The following is a 24,106-nucleotide window of genomic DNA, read 5'->3' on the forward strand; positions in this document are numbered from 1 at the left end:
ACCCTTATTCTCTATGTATTTTGGATCTTGTGAAAAGTAGGAGTGATTTGGAATTGCAGTGTTTTCCCTTTGGCACACAAAGACCTAATCAAACAGCAAAATAAAGTAGAAAGACCATGTTATTAGACATCAGCAGATCAAGGGTAAAGATCCAATTTATAGAAATTATTAGAAGCATTAACCTTGGGGAGGTAAGTTAACTTTTCTGGCCTCAGTCATATTACATGACATAATGTTAACTGCCAGACCAATACCCAATCTTATGGAGAGAGCTGTAAAAAACATGAACTATGCTAACTGTGGAAACTGTTAAGAAGCTACATCATATTTGCTGTTTTATTATTTAATACAATGAGAACAGCAAATGTAATAGGGCTAAAATGTATCTAAAACCCAATTACCAAAAGAAAATCAGAAAATCAGATGGTCAATCATCAGATGTTCTAGATTTGATCTCAATTTAGAATTAAATGTTGATGGGAAAAAAGGTTTAATTTATGTAAAGGCTTTACTTTTTTTTGTATTTAAAACACACACTCGTGCGCAGGCACACACACACACACACAACACACACACCCCAGAAGAGTAGTCTAAAAATCTGATTTTGATTTAACATTATGGAAAACCTTTCAAATATTCTAAAAGGAAAATTTACCACTGTTTTAACACTCCATTATATTTATGACGCGTTAAACTATACAAATGCCAGCTGCCAGAATTCATTAGGATTATCTGAGAATCCCCTTGTGAAGTCTCAGAAATCCATTGTTCGATTCTGAGTACGTACTCTTCCTATCAATTAAAATTAAACTAGTAACAACTACCTATTTTTGGATAGAGGCAGCTGGCATTGACATATAAGGGCCATTATCTGGATTCTATTACACATTTGTGGGGGGAAAACCCACAGTACCTTAGCTGGTATGACTGGTGCACTGAATTAATACGGGAATGCTTTTTACACCGTCTTACTGTTTATCAGTCGATGCATGTGCTCTTACAGGAGAAAATATCCATTTCTGAGCTCTGGCTTTCTACTCACACTGAGCCTATTGCTTATGGTGATTGAATGCTGAGGATCGTGCAATGTGCTGGAGAGGAAAGCAGTAAAGAATTGCCCTCTGGTGCATCCAGGGACTGTAGGCAGAATCGCTGGGCAGTAACAGGATTCATTTCCAATATGGTATGACAATGATTGTCATTCTGCGCTGGCCCAAGACAGACCCTGGTCAAAACTCAGGAAATGGGAGACTTTCAGAAAGCCGTAAGTTGGAAAGCATTTTCTCAAGTGGATAGTCATTTATGGAGAGACAGAGGGATGGAGCTCTGTTGTTGGGTTCAGTTTAGAGTTTTCTGGTCGAGTTCTTTTAGAATAATTACTGCATATAGATTTTTAGAGTCACGACGTTGCTAATGAGCCTTATGTATACAGGACATATTTCTTTGTCATCTGGAAAAAGAAAGTATTATTAGCCTTTAGGGGCTGTAAAATTTAATCAAGCTTTAATTGATGTTTTAAGGCCCTGTAAAATTTCCCTTAATCACGATTTCATGTGAAAAAAAGTTAGTAATAGATTTTTCTAAACTAGTATCTCCTAGCCAAATACACCAAAGGGTAGCTTTGAGATAACTCATTGCTTTGATTTAATACAGTCAGTTTTCCTAATCTAAGAGAATTTTATTTTTGATGACTTAGGAAATGAATATTGAATTTAGAGAGGGAGTATGAGAGGAAAATTAATATTTACCTGTAATCCTCACCTGTAATTTTTTTTATTGAACTCTAAAATTGAAGACGGAGAGAACTGAGAGTATAAGAAAACTGAATTTGGGACGTTGGATCAAAACAAATAAATCATATATTAACACAAATATAAAATATTACAAACAAATAAAAAGCCTTTATAGAACATATTTATAAAAGTTTCAGAACTACCTCAGACACAATCAGTAAGGAAATTATGCAAATAATAGTAAAGACCATGAAAATAGGGAATGACAACCCAGCTGAGAACTGTGGTATGAGTAGCCTATGCAAGAATGAAGATCTCTGTATCTAGGAGAAAGACGAATCTATTAATATTCCAAACACACTATAATTTTCATTATTTATGAGTTATACATATGAAATATACAATTTATAGCTTGTTGCTTATATTCATGCTTGAATTAACTCTGAGGTATTTTGCATATAATTCTCATTACAGAGCATGGATTCAATCCTTGTCAACAAATTCTTAGGTTTAGTATATTTATGAATTAGAGATTCCTGGCTGATATTGATGCATATATATGCTGGAGTTAATATATACATATGCTGGGAATTAGTGGTCTATATCTATTACCAACATAACTCTGGTGCCAGAATTTAGCAACCCACACAGAATGAGTTTTAAAAAGTATTTCTATTGATTAAGCTTTATGTCATTGCAAAACAACACACCCAATCATGCCAACCAGTAATTCTGTGTCTTTCCCATCTGCCTCACCCAAGTCCAGCTGCTTTTAATTCTAAACTGTATCTCTAACTTGGCCCGGCGGGCGTGGCTCAGCAGTTGAGCATCGACCTAGGATCCAGGAGATGGAGGTTCGATTCCCAGTCAGGGCACATGCCCGGGTTGGGGGCTCGATCCCCAGTCGGGGGCGTGCAGGAGGCAGCCGATCAATGACTCTCTCCTCATGGATGTTTCTATCTCTCTCTCCCTCTCCCCTCCTCTCTCTGAAATCAAGAAAAGATATATTTAAAAAAATAAATAAAACAAAATAAAATATAGCTCTAATTTGTACTTTTCTCTCCATGCCAACTGCGGATGTTTTAGTTCAAGCCCTCATGTCTGTGCCAAATTATTCATGGACTCCCTTCCTCGAGTTTAATGCACATTCAGTGTGCTTCTATGTTCCTATCACAGAGGCCTATCAAAACGAAAATGTGATAACTTCTCCCCTTTGTTTTAAACTTAACCTCTAGAAAATGCACTCTCTTTTCTACAAGAAACAAACCAAGTGCCACATCGTGTATAAACAGCCCTTATGAGGTGGCTCATTTGGAATAATTTCACATCTAAAATATTTATTTTCCTTCCCAAACTCTTAATTTGTGCTCCTTCAGATGCTCTGAACACTTAGAGTTCACTGAAGACCCATATGGATCTGCACACCCATGCTTCGCAGACAGCTTCCTTTGCTGTACCTCCACTTCTTTCATGTCCTCCACAAGTTAATTTAAATGTTGAGTGTCTATTACCAAACATTAATGTCAATTATTACCTAATACATAAAACTTCACTGTGTTTTGTCCAACCTCTCCTTCCCCACTTACTTTTCCAACTCCTTAGACCCACTCCATTGTGTTGGAATTAACCACTCATTTCTACAGCACATCTGTAACCTAGGTTGGCATAACTTTCAACATTTTGTAGTGTGCTTATATCATTTCAAATACATCTGATTATGAGCCTCTTATGTATGTCACTGTCTAAAACACAGCCTGACACAGTGGGGATTCACAAAGATCTGCTTAATTAAATTAAACAAATTTTGTAATCTACTGGCTAGTAGGTAATTTTCTAATAGAAAGCTCCAGTTGCCCTTTTTATTGTATATCTCAGCAGTTAAACACCAGTTCTAAACAACCATTACATGCATTTTCTACTTACTATGTCAGTTCATCTGCTATCCAATTATCACCCTTTTAGGCTGCACACACCTGGAATTAATTTAGTCTTGGATCCCTGTGACAATTTCAAACTCTTTTCTGTGGTACATTATGAGCAATTGAGGAAATTACAGTCTGTTCTCAATACTGGGTATTCCATGGAGAGTTTCCGAAAAAGCCGACAATTTGGAACTAAAATTCCCTGGTGAGAGTTCAACCATGAAACCAGCAAATATTGTGAGAACTTCATCTGCCCTGTGTTCATTGATCCTACAATTAACATCTACGATGCAATTCTGCCACCAGTCAGTGTTCTGTTGAACTCTAGGGCAATGTTTCTCAAAGTGTGATTATTGGGGCATCTACATCTGATTCATTAGGCGTCTATATCTGATTCACGAGGGTTTCCTATTAAAAATGTAGACTCCCGCATCCTACCCAAAACCCACTTATGCTCTGTCAAGAAGGAATCTGAAAGTCTGATTTTCTTCTTGTAACAGTTACTCTAAGCAATTACGATAAAACCTAAGTAACTCTTGCTGTAATAAAACCTGACAGCTGTTCAGAGACATGGGTGACTCCTCCTGAAGATGGACTCCTCTGGAGTCGAAGCCCCCCGCAGCCCCACTCTGGTATTATTTGAACACTGTGTCTCTAAGCTTGTTACACAGGAGGCACTTAATAATTAGGAGCTTAGTTACTATTTTGCTATATTATGAAAAAGTCAATTCTAGGAGAACTCAGATTCCAAATAATAATCTTTTAAAAAATTGTATTGAGTTGCCACTTTTATTTAAATATCATATTTCCATTCTATACATAATTATATTGGATACTGATATCCAATATCACTATATATAGCATAGAGTAAATAGTATGTAACTGTGAAGACATAGATGAATCTATGTTAACTTTTTGATTGTTGTTAGATCCAATCAATATGACCCATTTTAAAGAGGTGGGACTTTGCTGCTCCATTTACAAGAGCAGTTGACCTTGGCTACCCTACTTCATTTCTCTAAGTGTTGTTTTTATAATTTCTGCAACAATAATACTCATGTGACGAGATGCAAATTTTTAAGGTAAAAAAGCTTCTAATCTTTCCCTTCTATGACCTTCTAAAAATGACTGACTTCGGTCACTTCAGTTATTTCCCCTCCCTTTATCTTTAAATTTGACCCCAAGTGGAAAACATATTGGGCATTGCTAACAGGAATGGAAACCGCCTTTCGGAGACTGGGTAGGCTGTGGTTTAAGAAGAGGCATTTGGGGGAAGCACACAGAGGATAGGAGAAGGAAACTAAGACTAATATTATTTGGGGATTGTATGTTTCATTCATTGTATCCGATAGTAAAGAATTGGAGTAGTTTCAAACCCCTCTTATCATGTGGAATGTTTTTTTTTTTAACTGCAATTCTTCTCTGGGATTTGAACATGTGGGTCACCGCTTCGTGCATTTCACAAGCCCTTGTTTAAAATCTTGAGAGTAAAGGCTGCAATGTGTGAAAAGCCCTCAGAGCTTTGCCCTGCACAAAGCACAAGCAAAATTCAGCAACGCTGTCCATTAAAGGTATTTTTCTCGGATTGTTTCCTCCTCTATCATCTTGTTTAAGAACATCTCTGCTACACTGTTCCCTCATATCCACGCAGCATTAAAGGAAGAGGGGTTTGTGGCTATTTTATTTTACAATGTATTGGTTTCACTTCAATGAGTATAACTGGCAACCTAAAACTATGTTTGATTATCTCCTTTCAGCCATATTTCACAAAATATTGTTTGTGACTATTTTCTTAGAAATCATTCACCTGTGACGGCCACTGGCCTTCCTCTAATCTCCCTTCTATTCATGAAGCCACTTAGCCAGTTGTGTGGAGAAGCTGACCTGAAATTTAATTTTGTCTAGTTTTGTGCACACACACTGACGTGTTGTGTTTGCTTGTCTGTTTCACCCCTTTGCTTTCTAATAAGATAAGAAAGTAACAATTTTTACTCATTTTGTTTCAATTTGCAAGATTTTTCCCCCCATAACCATCAAAAAATTATATTCAAAAGTTGTTTTGACAAATGGTATATACATTTACTGTTTTCCACATAACTTTCGTTGTCACGCTTCATGGGAAATCTTTCTCAGGTAAAATAAACATTTGTTACAATTGTTCAATTTACCTTAAAGTGTGTTGGAGCATGGGAATTCATTTTTAAACACTTCATCATGAAAGCAAGCAAAAAAGTAACAAGTTAATAGCATAAAATCTAACCAAGGGACTATTCAAAGCAGACTTCAAAACCTCTTAGGTATAGACCATTGTATATTTTGCCATCCAATATTTATGCAGCAAGAATGCTTTACACTTATATTTTAAAATGGATACTTGAAGGTTTTCTTATCTCTTATATATTTATTTCATGGTTATATTTTTCAGTTTGTTTTTTCATTTAAGAAATCGGAGGCTCTCTGTTATTGGGAAAAGAAATCATCCTTTGGGTAAGTGAAGGGGGGTGTCTGAAGTACCATTCTGCGTTGCCGATGGTCTAGAATCTCTGGAGCAGTGTCGCGCAAGGCCTGACGCTCTGAAGCTCTTCATCTCCACTGAAACATAAACTCCCTCAGATGTTCTTTACCCCATAATTGAGTAATTGTGATGTCCTTCTTCAGGGGCTGAATTAACATATGTCTTAAGTTACAGCCCATTCAACATCATCTCTTTATCTCCTTGAGAGTGACATCACGAAATGAATAATATATGTAACGCTCGGTGCCTTCCCAGAGCTCTTCACCCACAGCCTGGGCTCATTTGGGAGCCTGCTTTACTCTCTGTTAACGTACTTTGTGTGTCAGAAAGCATAACAAACAGTGGCAAATGTTGTCCTGGTTAGACAGGTGCCTTGCCCACTATTCTGGTCAGGAAAACCCATTTTTGGACTCCAGCACCCCAATTTTGTGAGCTACCCAGGACAAATAACAGAGCTTCTCTATGCCTCCAGTTTTTACCCTTCAGATGCAGAAAACAATAGCACTCCACTGTTGGGGGTGCTGAGATAATCAATGAAATAAATCCTGAATACTTTCCAGGTAGAAATCAGAAAATATTAAGTTTTGGGTGTAATTATTGCTATTATTATAGCTCAACTCTAACATTTATGCTATTACCCCATCTCTCACCGACGTTTTCAAATGCATCCCATTCTTGCCATTCCTAAGCCTTGCATCAAAGCCGTGATTTCCTACGCCTAAATCCTTACCTCTTAAGTAACCTCACAGTAATCATTTTACAGTCACCAAGAATAAACTCCCACTGTTGTGGGAAATTATGTTGTGTCGTTTCTCAGAAGCTAAAGTGGTTTCCAAGAGCATCAGGATTATCGAAGTAAGCTACAACTTGAAGGATCTAGACTTATTTTATTAACTTTTGTTCTTTACTTGTCTGTGTAGATCTCCTACCATAATTTAGTTTTTGCTATCAACTCTGGTCACGAAAACTTTTAGTCTACTTTTTTATGTGACCTCTAGGCTATAACATTGGTCATTCACTAAACACTAGAAATACTTCTCCGTTAAGAAAGTTTTCTAGAAACACGATCCCCACTCCATCATCAACTCTTCCAACTTCTTCATCTACTCAAATTTTATAAAAATTGTAAATTATTCCTAGACCTGGCAGAACCAGAGAGCTTGTAGATAAATTATGTCCCCAAATAATATTTGAGTGCACCTGGTGAAGTTTTGAGTTTTACAACATCGGAAGCTAGAACATTTTCAACTAGAAACTTTCTAAGTAGTTTCTGCCTTCTAAAAGGCCTAGGGTTTACTTTTGACTCACACTTTTTCTTAGCTCTGAAAGAATGAACACAATAGCCTCCTGTAGTCACACAGATACATCGTCTAGAACCTTCCCAGGGATGCGGGGGCAACCTTTTCTAACAGGACACTGGTTTGGCAAAGGTTAAACCAAATCTTAGCTGATATTGACCATTAAAATCAGACTGCACTTTTTTTCCTATGCATCTATTTCATTTGAAAGTTTATAAAAAACAATACGTTTCTGGTAGTAATATAGAGGCTACTCATGTGATTAAGTATGTCCAATGTATGTAGAATCCCTAATTGAGGCCAAATGGTCAGAAGAATAATAGGAACCTCTATGAAAAAGAGTCATAGAAATGATCAGGAAAATTCTGTGTCAAAACCAAGACTAGGCCATGGGAGAATGGTGTTAATTGATCCTAGAATGCGGCTAATCCTGGACGATCTGCCAATGAACTGCAGAGGACATGCCTCCAGCAACATAGCTGCACGCATGCCGGGGTTTAGTGAAACTGTAAAAATACGGCCATAGCCTTTCAGGCCAGGAAGTTTTCTAAATGATGTACATACTAAGGTGGCCATGTAATTTGTTATCCAACAGGGATACTTTCAAAAGTAAATATGGGTGCTATTAATAATTTCACCCTAATATCAGGAGTAACCCTATACCTGACTGGATTATTGCTGAGAAAAAAGAAAATCTTTTTTTTTTTTTTTTTGCATCAGGAGGAGCAGCCCTGGCCTTGAAAAGAGACCTGCACTGCACGACCAGGCAGAACTGGGACTATGACACTGTTCCACTCTGCCCTTTACTGTCTGCAGGAGCAGCTGCAAGAGAGACTTACTCCTGAAAGGTAGGAGCCAAGTGGGAAACGACTAGACACCCTGCCCAGCTGGCACATGGGGACTTGTTTCCTAATAATCTCAAAATAGCAAGGAAGAGTGACCTGCTTTTGTACCCCTATATTATTGAAGCTTAGGGCTTAATGGGGAGCAACTTGAACCCTATATTTTTACTCAACAACATTCACTCTTCTCTCTAAGCTTTTATTTTAGTCATCCTAAAATTCTCACAGTCCCTGTTCCTACCCACTCATCTATATCTTATTGTTCTTCTGAACTCTCACCCAGGGAGCTTAGTATATTGAGAGCGCACATAATTATTTTTCTGTAAGTAATAATTTTATGTAATTGAACTAGAATATTCCACACTTGGTTAATTATTAACTTAATAACTGTTCTTGATCACTGTTTGATTAAAAAAATCACTTAGTAATATATATTCATAGCTATTAATGAAGACATCACGTTTGAAATACGAATGTGACTATACTTCAAAACTGATAGAATGATAAGTATTCAATAATTACTTAAGGATATATTCAATGCCTCATATGATAACTAAAGTTTGGTACTTAATCAAAGACTGCATGTTACAGAAAAATCTAATCAGTGGAATAAAAAACTAGAAATATAGCCTGCAAATTAATTAGTAAGCTCATGTTTACACATAATGATAAAATTGTACATCTTAACCAACATGTCTAAACTTTGAACTTAAATATTACCATTCTAATATATGAAATCTAGATTTCTTCCATGAAATGCAAAAGACTCTGACCTTGATTTGGTCACTTGTTCACATGAATATACTTTGTTTTGACCTGACTTCCCCAATACATTGTAAATCCTGAATAAACTCGTTTCACCCTTGCTTTATGATAGGAATCGCTGCACTCTTGACAAAGTGAACTTAATGAAGTCTACTAATAATATCCCTATTTACTGTGAATATGTGTCCAAGATAAGATAATAGAGCACTGTTGTTCTGGCCACATGGCTACACTTAGATAAGGGAACGAGAGACTGGGACATGGGCATGCGGAAAGATTCTTGGCACTCTCAGGTAATGGTGGAAATGGAAATTTATGTCTTACTCCACAGGATATGATAGATTGCCCCTATATTTTTCTCTTACCCCAAGGAGTGAAATTGTACATTCTGATGAAGCTCCTAGACACTTTTCTGTTAAGCCCACATCCCCACACTTGCATCAGAAATTTTACAGTTTCTACACGGGGCAAAAATGCATGGAGAGAGCATAGCACAGCAACATTAATGACACTGGCCGAGCCTCTAAATACATTGTCCCATACATGGATTAAGCAATCCCCACAATAACCGTAGCATTTTCTTTCCATATTGTTCCTGTTTTAAAGATGAGGATGCTGAGGTGATGAAGTTATCCAAAGCCACAGCAGAGCCCATAATTCATTCACTGCACCCTGACGGTTCTTTCTCATTTCTGACAATTAGCCCTTTCAATTTTCAAGACAGAGACAGGATTGAGAGCAGATCTGAGTGCCTACAAATGAAAGATACGAGTTCATATAGCATTCTTGTTGTGTCGAGGTTAAATTTCTAAATAAGTGGCAGCACATGTTTTCTGTAAGTGGTCAGATAATAAATATTTTAGGTGTGGTGAGCTATACTGTTTTTGTCCTGATCACTTAACCCTGACATCTTGCAGGAAAGCAGCCACAGACAATATGTAAGCGAATGAGCATGGCTGTGTTCCAATAAAACTTTACTTTCATAAACAAGATGCAGGTTGGATTTGGTCTGAAAGCTATAGTTTGCCAACCCTTTATCTACACTCCTATTTGAAAGGTTCTATTTAATGTTTATGTTTTCCTTTATTGCCCAAAATATTCCTCTAGAACCCCTTGACCTTGATGTAAAGGGTAGCTTGAGCAGGAGCGTTTATTAAGCAGAAAAGCACTTTCAAGGATGCTTACATACTTGTCACCATTATGGGGGATAAATGAGTGATTAAGAATCTTTAAAAAAACAAAAACAAAAAAAAACCCTGCTAATTACACAGATAAAAATTTTTCTTTAATCCAACTCCATTTTAGAACCTCTCTTTCCTCCTAGGAAAAATAAAGCAATGAGGTTCAGGAAAGGGGGTGGATTCTGAGGAGCGGGTCAGTTCAGACACTGGGATTTTGGGGACATCATTTTTTTCAGGAATAACTGGATACTAAAATGGCTTTCTTCCATACACTTGTCACTTCCACTTCTCCCGCCCCCAATCTATGTGGATGAAGCCTCAATGTTTCATGACCCATAAGGGCCAGATACTTACAAACATCACCTTAACTAAAAAGAGGAGTGCTTGTCCAAGCTTTCAGGGAGTGATGATGAAATTCTACTTGTTTAAGGACAGTCAAGCTGTCAAGTACATCACTCACAGCTCTGTGTCTTCCAGGCAACCAAGGGATACGCAAAGATTCACAGTAAAATGTGTCCCTTACAGCAATTCCTTGATATTTGAAAATATATTTAGGATATTTTAGAAGTCTTTAATGACTCTAAAAAGAAGTCTAGTGTATTTTTGTACGTATACTGTTTTACCTCTTAGAATAGCCTCTATTTTTACCCTAAATTTCCCTCCGTTTTGGTCTCTTAAGACATTTTCTAAACAAGAAAGGGGGGGAAAAAAAGGAGGAAGGAAGGAAGGAAGGAAGGAAGGAAGGAAGGAAGGAAGGAAGGAAGGAAGGAAGGAAGGAAGGAAGGAAGGAAGGAAGGAAGGAAGGGGGGAGGGAGGGAGGGAGGGAGGGAGGGAGGGAGGGAGGGAGGGAGGGAGGGAGGGAGGGAGGGACAGGAAAGCTACCAATGCGTTGTTTAGTTTATAGTTTTACTCAACAGAGAATTGCATTTAGAGTCTTTTATATATCATGAAAAAATATCATTGCCCATCACTTTCAAAACAACATTCTGAATTAACATCTCATATTTTTATGATAGGATGGCTGAGTATATGATAAAATCCTATAAATATATCCAAACAATCATTTCAAAGTTCACTAGCACTTAGTACTTTGTAAAATAAAGAGAAATTTAATTTTATATGAACTGTCCACTTTATTACAGTAAATCACTCTTTATGGTGGAAAAAGTAATTCTTACATTTTAAACAAGGAGTGAGATTATCAGTATAATTATGAGGAGGTTATATCCCAAACCACTGTTTATATCCAGTGGCTGAAAGTTACATTTTCATCTATCATTTAGATAAGAAAAATAAGGACGTATACTGCAAAGATTATCCTTATTGAGAATATAACCAGTTTCAGAGACCAGCATCACTAAGGAGCAGAAGTAGATTTGGGGCATTTCTTCACATATTCAGCTCCACTCCTCCTCTATATTTATAATTTTAAGTCTAAGACTCAGAATACAAGTGGGTATCAACTCTGGGAGGAGTTTTTATTTAATGTTGCTTACATAGAAAGGAGAGAGAGAAAGAGAGAGAGACACACAGGAGGGGGTCATAATTTGTCTACCGATAAAGCAACTCAGTTAACTGACGGAAGAAAGTATTTGTTTCTAACTTTACTAAGTCACTATATTATATGATGTTGTTTTAGTGAGTCAACACACTACATAGCATCAGGAGACAATTTTCCATCACCGCTTTTGTTCCTGCAGGTCTTACACAGAAAGTACTAACTTCCTTTTTTTTTTTATGACTATATATACCTTCAAAAATGTTTATACATACAGCAAAGCACCTTGAAAAGGTGAGATAGTGTCTTCATCCAAAGCAAGGGGTAGACATGCTCACTACCTAGTAAAATGGAGATAATGTCTCCTTCCAACCAAAGGGCAGGAATGACCCGGGTTCCTCTCCCCTAACGCAGCCCACTGCATGGACGCCGCCCACTTGGGCCCATCCATTTTGCCCTACGGTTCATGCGGCAATGAAAACTGACTCGATTATGCTGATGCTCACGTGACTTGTGCTGTGAGTGGTAACATCCCTTTTCTCTGACCCAGGTATCTCATGTCTTCTTCCAACATTCATGAAGCTGTGCAAGACTAACAGTGCTTGATAGTTGACATAAAACAACAAGAGCAACAGCATTGCTCTAAAGTGGTTATACTGATATATCTTATATAGGAAATCCTTTAGACCATCTCTATGGGAAGTTCCAGGAGGAGAAAATGATTGCTTTCATAACAGCAATTTTGTATATTAGTTATATTGATTAAATGTCAGTAGCAATAAAATATGTGATGTCTCGTGAACAATGGGATATACGTAGACGGTGCCTTCCACGACAGCTGTTTCACTTTTTTTCAGAGTTGAGAACAAGGAATGTTTCTCATATTTATGTACTATGCTTAAAATGCACCCAAAGAACCCACTCATTCAAAGTGTATGTTTGAGTCATAGAACCATGCATATAGTCATTAAGTCAATGCTGTTAGAAGATAAGAATGACAAATTTGAAATTCTTATTATTTAGGTCACTATATTCCCTATTTTTCTGTTATATTTTCATACAGGTGGCCTTCCCTTCAGTGCTTCTCTAGTAATTCCATTGGGTTCTATCTATCACCTGGTATAAGATGTAGGTCATAGATGTATATCAATGTTAGCTCTCAGACAGCAGCATTTTCCAAGGAATCCAACTAATATTTTATAGGAAAGATTTCAGTAACATATGCACACACACACACACACACACACACACAGTGAACTACACTGTTAAGTTTATGACATATACACTTGATATATTTCCTGTGAATATATGACCTGAGTATGTGATATCACACCATATTATTAGTACGGATTGACACATTTGTGCTGAAGCACTGTTGTGTAGATAATTATTATAACACCTGGGATTTAAATCAAAGACTCCTAACTCTTTATCCCAGCTGTTAAGTAATTGTGGTTGAGCAACATTAATAAATAATACAGAAAAGATGTTTAGAAGGAAAAAAATATTGAAATATAATGAGATATAGGGTGGAAGAACAACAGAAGGAGGAAGAGAGGAAAAGAGGAAAGGAGAGAGAGAAAGATAGGGCTCAGGTCTTAATGCTGTTCACGTTAGCTTTGACATGCTGGTTTTAGTGATTCATTTATTGACTTAAATAGAGTTAAATTTCATTCAAGGTCCTGCCAATTCAATTAAAGTAAACACATTAAAGCTTTATGGCATAGATATTATAAAGAAACTAGCATGCCAGAAGCAGAAAATAAATTGTAAAGGAGCGAGAACTGGCACACAATGGGCAGTGACTTGAAAAGTACTTTCTTGTGTTATTTAGGTGTTCAAGTTCCATTTCAAGCAATTTTCCTTCTAAATATAGTGCTATCTAGTCATATTCAAAGGCGATTATTTCAAAGATACCCTGATGTTTGAGAGAAACTATAAATATCAGGGACCTGTTTGAGAACCAAGGTGTGCATTCAAATACCAGGCTTATCTAATGGTGCCTTCTGATGTTTAGCTACAGAAAGAGCAAGCAGCTAAAGATGCTTTGATTAGCAGCCAGGTCAATACATTTGGCAGCCGTAGGCTTAGAAACAAGACCTTGATTTAGGGCATTAGAATATACTGCAACGGTTCTCAGATACGTTAGTTAGGCAGGAGTGAAGAGGGTGCTTAAGGTTTTAAATCTGTATGAAGACCGAGTTGGTTGGCATAATGAACCTTGAATCTCAAATGAACAGGAATTACTCTGATACGGAATGCTCACGTTTTAGGAGTAAATTGAACATGAAAACTACATTATGAGCTTCTCTTAAATCTACACGACTCAACAGATAGATAGATGATAGTTGAGCCATGAAAACATCTTTTAAATGTGTCAGTATAACTTTATGATATAATTTGCATTTTTATTGGGTGCAATGGGTTATATACATGAGTCAAAATATTGCCCTAATATTGTGCTAATTTAGAAGACATCCCAGATAGGCAAATTATTTTTGTATTGCAATTATAGCTATTTTAATAAGCTACTTTACCATCCCTGCTTTCCCTTTTCCTCTCATTCTTTTTACTAATCCAAAACCAAATTCTTCATATAATTACCAAAACGTCTATTTCCACTGCCTTGACTTTCATATATATAAAAGCATATATTTTTGCTGCTAAATCTCTTTGGAACTTTAGAATTTGTAGTTCCACCCTGGTTGGTCTTAGATTTAGGTTTTGGAACCCTTCTCTCTCTTCCATCATGCTGGCCTTATAATTCTGCAATAATGAACAGACACAATCATCTGTTCCTTTTTCTTCTGCCTAAACCATCTTGATGGTAAAGAAAATCACACACCATCACACATCGCTATTAGTTCCACCGCCTGAAAATCTTTTAGAAATAAATTTTCATTAAACCCTTAGAGTCAACCATCACTTCTTTCTCCTGACTAATTGGCCATCTCCTCTTCAGCAACATCTAACCGGGTCTATTATTTCTGTGAAAGTCATTGTATGGTAGTTTTAACTTAGCTGGGCCATGGTGCACAGATAAATATCATTCCAGATGTCTCTGTGAAGGTGTGTTTTTTGTTTGTTTGTTTTTGGAATGAGATGAACATATTAATTGGTGGACTCTAAGTAAAATAGGTTGCCCTGCATAATATAGGTGGGCCTCGTTCAATAAAACAAAGACTGACCTCTCCCAATCAAGAAGGAGATCTGCGAGCAGAAGACCTTTCAGCTCAAAGTACGGCTCTCTTTGGGTCCCCTGCATGTTGTCCTATCTGGCAGATTGTGGACTGTCACATCCACAACAGCATGATCCAAATATATTTAAAATAAGTAAATGAATGTAAATATAAAATTGTTACATATATATGTGTGTCAGATATATAGACATATATACACATATACACATATATACATACACACATATATATACACATACATATACATATGTATATATCCTATTTATTTGGATTCTCTGGCGAACCCTAACTAATACAAATTTTGGTACTAGGATGATTCCAGAAGAGTAAAATCTTATGGGTGAGTTTTCTTAATTGATTCTGTGGTTTCTGGAACAGATTCTTTAATCTAATTAGTTTCAAAGATATTAAAGAATCTATTTTCAGATAATGCTGCTAGTCTGTGGTGTGGTCTAACAACAGAGATATGCAAAATGTCACCATTGGATACTCCTAATTAAATACTTATAAGAGGCAAGAATCTGGGTGATCACTTATATGATACATTTTTGTCACTCATAATTATAATGATATAGCTGGTTGCTCTTAGTGTTGCTACATCTCTTAGTCTGTTTGAGCTGCTACAGCAAAATACAATAGAGCCAGTACCTTATAAACAACACAAATTTACGTTTCACTGTTCTTGAAACTAACAGTCTAAGGTCAGAGTGTCAGAATGATCTGAGAATGGCTGTCTTCTGGGTTGCAGACTTCTTGCTGTGTCCTCACATGGCAGGAAGAGCTAGGAAGCTTTGTGGACCATTTTCTAAAGGTACTAGTCCATTCATGAGGACCCCATCCCTATGACCTAAGTACCTCTCAAAGGCCCTGTTTCCTCATATCCCCACTTAGGTATTAGGATTTCAACATACGAATTTGGGGAGACACAAACTTTCAGATCACAGCAGTGGACAAAGTGTGGAAAGAAACAAATATGCTCAGGGATTTGAATTCCCAACTCAGGTGCCACACAAATAACCTGACAGCTTTTATGTCTGTCAGAGGGAGAACTTAATCTCCTGTAGACATAGAACTGATATTGCTGAAAACTATTCTAGCACCTCATCCTGTGAGTGGCTGAATTACAATGCAAATGTCTACTTTTAAAGTCAGTGCATTGATTGTGAAGGAATGAGGTCCTAAACGTTGGAACGGAGATGTGTGGGAGGACCTGGGTGAAGCTGGGGACACTGAGACCTTAAATTCTGATGAGTCTTCTTGGTCAGCAAAGCCGCCTCTCCATCCCCATGTGAGGAAATTAACCCTGACTGCCTGAAGAAACTGTTATGGCCTCCCCAGAGTCAACTGTCACACAAGACACTGCTCGTTCATCAAGAATCCACCCTCCCCGCTCCTCTTTACAGCAAGATCTATAAATTGACTCAAGTCTCAGGAGTCCCTGAAAGGTGAGGTATAATGTGTAACCCACGAGGAAATGTGTTACACACGAAAAGAACTACTTCGTTTTTCTAATTTATATGGACAGAAATCTAAAAAACACATGTGAGAATAGATATTAAAAGTGTGAGATACTGAATGAAGAAACATAAAGTTGGATCGGGCTGGATTTATTGATGTGGGCCAACTAAGCAAATATCCTGCATCTAATGTTACATTTAATTCTGTGGGAGTTAGAAAGTGCTCCAAGAGTTTGTTTGGCTGAATGTAGAGCAAAAATTTGCCCACAGTAAATAAATTTGAAATTCCAGACCTGCCTTGGCTTACCATACAGAAAGAGACTCAAAGGCTTAGGGAGATTGGAACACAACAGATTTGTCATTTCAGACCTGCTCACCCACTCTGGGAGGTTCCACAGGACACATCTTTCACCATGACTTTGAGAAGTAAACTTGAAAGGGGGGCTCCAGCCGCCTTAAAGAGCTCTGTGATGGCTCTTCTCTGCAGGCCAGAACTTACAAGGAGAACTGCTCCCATGGAACTGGGAACTCTAAATGCAATGGGAATGACTGGATCCTGGGGGGACAGGGGTTGGGTGGCAGCAGTCAATGGTCAAAAGTAAGGTGGGTGTGGTACCATAATGGACAGCAGAGATAAAGCAGCAATCTGAATAGTGGGACACACTGGGACCTATGGAATTGGCATTGTTCCTAGGAATAAAATAGATAGGAAGCCTATTAAATCCTTACTTGACCTGTATCAGCAAAAAGTTCTAGTCAAGTTAACAAAACTTTAACCTGAATCATAAAAACAGAGTTATAGCCCTCAGTCAATTCCGCCAGTTATAGACCCAGGACCCCTTGAATGAAAAAGGCCTTGCCCCCTTGAGGAAGGACCTCATAACACTATAAATTACAAAAATGTATACGGTTAATGCTTCTTCTACCTTTCCTCAAAGGGTGTTACCAGGGTTGCTGGGTATGGGGAAAAGGAAATAATCAGACTTTAGGGAACTACTGGACACTGGCTCTGAACTGACATTGATTCAAGAAGATTCAATAAGTCACTGTTGGCCCACCAGTCAAAGTAGGGACTTAAGGAGGTCAGGTGGTCAATGGAGTTTTAGCTCAGGCCCATCTCACAGTGGGCCCAATATGTACCTGAATACATCCTGTAATTGTTTTCCCGGTTCTGGAATACATAATTGGAATAAATTGGAATACATATACTTCATAATGGTGTCTATATAAACCTATGTATATACACACACATATGTATACATATTATATATATGTATATATATCATATTCCATAATTGGAATAGCTATAATTTTATCTGTAATGCTTCCCTGAGTCTCCAGACTGCAAATTTTGGACTTGCATCTGCAGTCTCTCCACACACACACACACATACACACCCCCTATTGGTTTTGTTTCTCTGGAAAACACCAGCTAATAGGGTATCTATCACATCAAACAGGGCACAGCACAGATGAACCTCTTTAATCCACCCTTTTGAAATGTACTCACTGTGCCCATCTCTCTCTCCTTTCTTTAAGCTCCAGAGAAAGCCATTGACGTCATTTTGACGAAGGTCCCCTCTGGCGGACTGACTGCCCACACCAGCTCAGGGTTTTCAGTCATCACTCCATTTGACTTGTGGAGTTTGACATTACTTGCCATTTCTTATTCTTAAAACTTTCTTTTAATTTATTATCCATGGCACTATCTAATTCTTCTTCTTCTGCTTTGCAGTTAAAAATCAGGGTCCTGCCCGGCCCGGCGTGGCTCAGCGGTTGAGCATCGACCTGGGATCCAGGCGATCAGGGTTCAATTCCCGGTCAAGGCACATGCCCGGTTGCGGGCTCGATCAATGACTTTCTCATCATTGATGTTTCTATCTCTCTCTCTCCCTCTCCTTTCCTTTCTCTGAAATAAATAAAGATATATTTAAAAAAAAAAAAAAAAAAGAATTAAATTTCTTTAAAAAAAAAAAATCAGGGTCCTCACATCTTCCCTGTACATTTTCCAGGCCGCGTTACCCGCTTAGGTGATTCTGACTCCCATCTGTACGCCCGTTACTCCCATGCCTCTGTATCTACTGCCGGCCTCTTTTGTGAACCTTGGTTGATGGAGCCAAATATCTATGAGACAGCTCGCCTGGACAATGGTAAGTAACTACGGACACACAATGTCCAACGGCTTTACTTCTTGAGAAACAGGCTGACACAGGGCACTAGTAAAACAGAAGTCAGAAATTTGTGTCATTTTTTCTTCTCTCCCTTTATTCCCTATATGTAATTATGTGCTAATTTTTTGCCTCATTCTTAATATTCCCACGACCAAGGGATCTTGAAATCTTATATCTCTACCTTTCACATCGTCAACTCTAATATTCTATTTCCTTCATTGACTCCTGCACAAGGCTCCTGTAACTTTCTCCTGTATATGTTTCCTATCTGCGCCTCGGTTTCTCAGTCTCCAGTGAGTCTTTGAAGTGGCTCTCTGAGTGGTCATTTTAAAGCTGCAATTCTGTCCAAGGGAATCCTCAATAAAGACACTTTTGTGGATCTTGACACCTTTAAGAACAAATAATACTGCAATGTACAGAAGGTGACTATAGTTGATAATACTGTACTGTATATTTGAAAGGTACTAAGAGAGTAGATCATAAAATTCCTCATCACACACACAAAAAAATGTGTAACTATGTGCGGTGATGGATGTTACCTAGACATATTGTGGTGATCATTTCACATTGTATACAAATATCAAGTCATCATGTTGTACATCTGAAATGAATACAATGTTATATGTCAATTATACTTCAATTGAAAATAAATAAATAAGGCCAGATTAAACTGATCTTGGTATCAGAATGGAACCTCTCCACACTTTCTGTATTTATTTATTTTAAACAGTTGGCATCACACTCTCTGATTACATTAAAATATGGTTACCTAGGCCCCCCATGAACTTTCAAGCCTCATAACTTATAAAAATATATTCTCTGACTATCTCTTCTGAAAAATAAAGTCATCCTTCAAGATACATCTCAGGTGCTTCCTTACCTGTGAAGCCTCCCTTGAATTCCTCCCTCTTTTAGACCTAGCGATAGATCGTCCTTTGTCTCCACTCTCCCTAATAGGGTCTCCAATACAGTACATTTGACAGAGTACTGAAATTATTGTTAGCTCCTAAGATCCTTATATGATAATAAACTGTGATATTTTCTGGTGCAATGGAGCTAAACTACCTGGTTTAAAAATCCAGTGTCAGCATTTGAATGTTGTGACATGAGGAAGTTAATTAACTTTTCTGTGCCTTAGTCTTCTCATATGGAAAATGGGGCTACTAATAATAATCTTCCCCAAAGTGCTGTCCTGAAAATCACAGTTTCTGTATATAAATCAATTAAAACAGTGCCCAAAGAAGCACTCAATAAAGTTTACCTGTTATAATTGCAATCTAGGGGCCTCCATAGTAACTTATGCCCACAAGGCGTAGCACTTTTCCAAATTGTAATACACTGTCAATCAAAAATATGCTGAATAAACAGGTGGGTCTGGAGTTAGGGTTTACATATGTTTCAGTTTAATTTTTTGACATTTTAAATAATTTAGATTTAAGAATTGTTAATAGAAATTATTTGAAATCATAACTCAATTTCCTGATTATTGTTTGAAGATAAAATGGTCAGCATTTTCTTGATCCATAGATTTGAGACTATGGCATAACTTAGTACTTCACATACATAAGCACCCAGTTATATATATATTGGTGTAAGCACCCAGCTTACTATGTGTGTGTGTGTGCATACGTCTCTGTGTGTGTATGTGATTAATAAGACAGGTCTTATTGGTGGAGGCTCTGGGCATTTGATAACGTGTGAATTAATTTCTTGCCAATCAAATTAATTTCTGTGTTACTCTGTAATATGGGACCTTATATTTATTCAGGTCTTGTATTAAATCCAAAATGTCCGTTTGAGGAAAGCACTGGCTTTACCTCTGTACACAATTGTGATTTCTTTGTATATAAAGTAATGATCATTATAAGCAATACACAGTTTGGTCTTTCTTGAAAGGATGTCAACATTAACATCTCTTCCTTTTAAATATAACAATTGCTGAAGCTAATGTCCACTAAGCCACTCAAAACCTTCCCACCCCCATAAATTCCTACATGAATAAATTATTTTATATTTGAACCTGGGGAAATCAATTTTTCCTCTCAATAAGTAAAGCTGAAATGATGGGAACTATGAAAATTAATGTTCCATAGATGCTCTTGTTGCAAAGAAACAGAGTTAAATCTGAAGCTCAATTATAGTAGTTTGGCTGATCACTGTGCTTGGCACTTTTGCACTTGCCATTTCCTTTAGCCCTATATTCTATATTATTTATAATACTTTAATTTTCTCCAAACTATCTCAAAGCTTTTCTAGAAAGAGCAAGAACATGAATATATTTATATATGTTTACACACTTACATATAATGGCTTAAATTGGTCCCCGTGTTATCGTATTACTATTCCCACATCTAGAATCGTCAACACAGAGTTAATTAAACTTTAACAATTTTCCATGTGGAAAAGAGATTTGGCAACTGCTGTTACATTGACACTAGAAACACACAATGCCTCAGAACCATGGGTTTATATGATACCTTACTCGTGTGGAGCCATCTGCCTCTGAAAATGCCTTAACTTAATAATGGGTTCAAACTCATGCCTCTTTCTTTTCAGCCTATTTGTAAACACTGACTCATCTTTTAACTGAGTTGGATGAATTCCATTCTATCATAACAAATTTTGTTTGGAAGAACAAAAGGATAAGTAGCTCCTAGCTCCATTTTATTTACATCCATTAGGAGGTGAAATGCTACTCTATTTAAGACAGACTAGAAGTAGTTTCATTAATTTTTCAACAAAAAGTCAACTTTCTCACCTCAAAGTCCAGCATCTGAAGTGTACCAACCTGCTTCAGTTCAAACCAGAGCACCCCTTTTCACCAGACATTCCCAGGAACCCCGGTTCCCTGTCTAGCTTCTGTTATAAGCACGGTTGAGATAACTGACACCCATGAGGTAGTTTAGAGCTATGTTACCCCTGCACTTGTCTTGGATTTCAAAACTCAATCCTTATGTTAAATTAACTCACCAGAAACAAGTGCACCAGCACAACATGAACCTGTCTCACCATAAAAATGTTTTAGTGATTATTATATTCCATGATTGTATGAAGAAATAGTATAAGTAGAAACAATGTACAGTAACGCCAGGGGGCTTTCATGTTTTGCATGTTTTGGAGTACTTTTCTCAAGATTTTCTAAGACTGTTCTTGTGCCCAGGGTTATCTGTGGGCAGCAGTGCCATCTGGGTGGGATGCTCTGGGCTGGATTGAAGCTGCTTGGGCTTTAGTGTCTTCTCCATCAGTGTCCACTAAGTCTCTGACTTTATACTCAATTTTGGAGCTTACCAGATACCTCATGGAACTCCAGGACTGGCCCAATGGAGTTGTCCAGGGCAGTGTGACCAGGCCCTGATTCCTAGTAGGTAGGAATCCTGTCAAGGACATTGCTCCTACTTAATGGAACTGAAGATTTTTGGCAAGATTACAGAAACTGAACTGCCAGAATGGTGCTCCAAGACCAATTTGATGTGTCTCAAATTGTATATATACATAGGTGCCCCACAGGAAATATTTGTCTGAGGACTCATACACCGTATGGCAACCTTGGCTATGCCATCACTTTCAACAAAGGTTTCTATTTGAGGACCTTCTGCACTGTATTATTCAATATCCTTTAAATACCTTTCCAAAAAATTCCAAAAATGTACTGCAAAAAAATGAAGATCTTGAATGGATTTTCTTCTTTGACCTAACATTGAAATCATAAGACTCACAATGTGTCTTATTAGTTCAGTATTCCAGAAAGTTCTGAGGACGTTAATGTTCAAGGGACTTTCTTTTCTATACATGGGCTTCCTAATACTCCTCTTACTATGGTTTCCTTTTTCTGTCCTTAGATTTCTTTTAAACTCTCTTTATGCATATCTGTTTTTTCTTTTGTTAAAACCATGACAAAATCTTTTAGAAATTTAAAAATCAGAATTAACAAGATCAAAATAAAATATTTACTTTTCTGGGGAAAAAAATTTCCAGTGGCATCGATGAGTTCTATCTATTCTAGATATAGATCAAACATTTTATGTAAGGAAAGTAGCAATAAAACATAAACGTGCTGCAAAAGACATCTGCCATCAACTATTTTGTGAAAAAACTAAATTTCTACAAACCTGCAATACGACTAGAAAACTGCGTGCTGTGTTGAAGATCAATGTGTATGTATTTGGGTTCCAACATTTCTTTTAACTTGACCATAAACAGCTTCATAAGTAGCTTGCAAAACATATAATAAATTATTTATAAAGCATAAGCCAGCCAAGTCAGATACTTCAGAACCATAGTTCTAATTATGCGTCATGTTTTTAAGGGGGAAAGGCAGAAAGGCATCTTGGCCATTCAAGGGTACCCACAGGAGTTTATACCTGGTGATTTTTGTTCTATTTCTCTCAGGGGTAAACAACTTCAGAATGTCTGTGAGCAATAATGTGCTCTAAGGACATTTTTAATGGCTTTTATGTAGTTTGTTTAGCAAAGAATGTAAAGAATCAATATGTCTGTGAATAAGCAGGGGTAATTAAAATAAACTTTGAGTGATATTTCAAAGCGTACCCGGGTGACCGAGGCAGAAAGAAAAACCAGGCCTCCTGAACTTCATTCCCAGCGTTCAAGGAGCTGGTCAGTGCAACTCCTCCGCGCCCCTCCGCGCCCCTCCGCGCCCCACGCGCAGGGCCTGCCACCCCGCGGGCTAAAGCCGGAGGCCTTACCTTGCCCACGTACTGCGGCTCGGAGCCCATGTACTCCTCCAGCACGAAGAACTGGTTCCACACCCAGCCGCGCCGGACGCGCTGCGAGCGCGGGTGCGGGGCATGGTCCCGCGCCGCCGCCGTCTGCTGCAGCTGGGGCTGGAGCGGCGTCAGGAGGCCGCCGTCGAGCAGGACCCAGAGAAGCAGGGACAGGCAGTGCCGCGTGAGCATTGGCGACGGCTTTCCCTCGGCGGGGCGACTCGGGCTGCGCGGGACCCCGCGGCTGCGGGCTGCGCCTGCGGCGCGCGCTGCTCTACTGGCCCGCTGGCGGCGCGGGCATCGGTCCCCGCGGAAGGGCCTCGGCGGCGCTACATCCCATCCACAGGCGCCTGTGAAGCAGATGGAGAGAGATGGGCTACATTGACGGAAGGGCGCGACAGCCGTCACAATGCTCGTTACATCTGGCAACATTTGAAGAAACAGAGACTTTTAAAAATGCATCTTGATACATGCTCACTGCTGTTCAACCTGTTAACGTCGATACACTTTTTCCAGACTTGAAAGAGCGTTAGTGACAATGACACGAAAGGAATCGTTTTTTTAAAATTGAATAGTCATTTCAAGGATAAAACACTGATTTTAAAGTGAACTGAAGGAAGGTTTTGCAGCCTCAGCACCACGGGCATTTTCGGTTGGATGATTCTCTGCTGCTGGGGAGCGACCTTGTCCATTTTGTGATTTTTTTGGAAGCATCTCCTTTCTTCTGGTCAATAGATAACAAAGTAGCATCCTCCCCACACCCAGTTGTGACAACCACAAATATCTACAGATACTGTCAAATA

At 38.2% G+C, this 24,106-nt stretch overlaps 1 protein-coding gene across 1 annotated transcript in view; it reads right to left on the bottom strand.

Moving 5' to 3' along the window:
- The window catches only part of CDH12 (cadherin 12), a 661,533-nt gene that overhangs the window by 151,348 nt on the left and 486,079 nt on the right, over window positions 1-24,106 (bottom strand). Inside the window, exon 5 of the mRNA XM_081131650.1 lies at window positions 23,286-23,653. Coding sequence (XP_080987776.1) covers window positions 23,286-23,495 — 210 coding nt within the window. The 5' untranslated portion in view covers window positions 23,496-23,653. The remainder of the gene's footprint in view (window positions 1-23,285; window positions 23,654-24,106) is intronic.

The sequence above is a fragment of the Miniopterus schreibersii genome (assembly GCF_964146895.1).
Source record: "Miniopterus schreibersii genome assembly, chromosome: 3".
NCBI classification, from domain to species: Eukaryota; Metazoa; Chordata; class Mammalia; order Chiroptera; family Miniopteridae; genus Miniopterus; species Miniopterus schreibersii.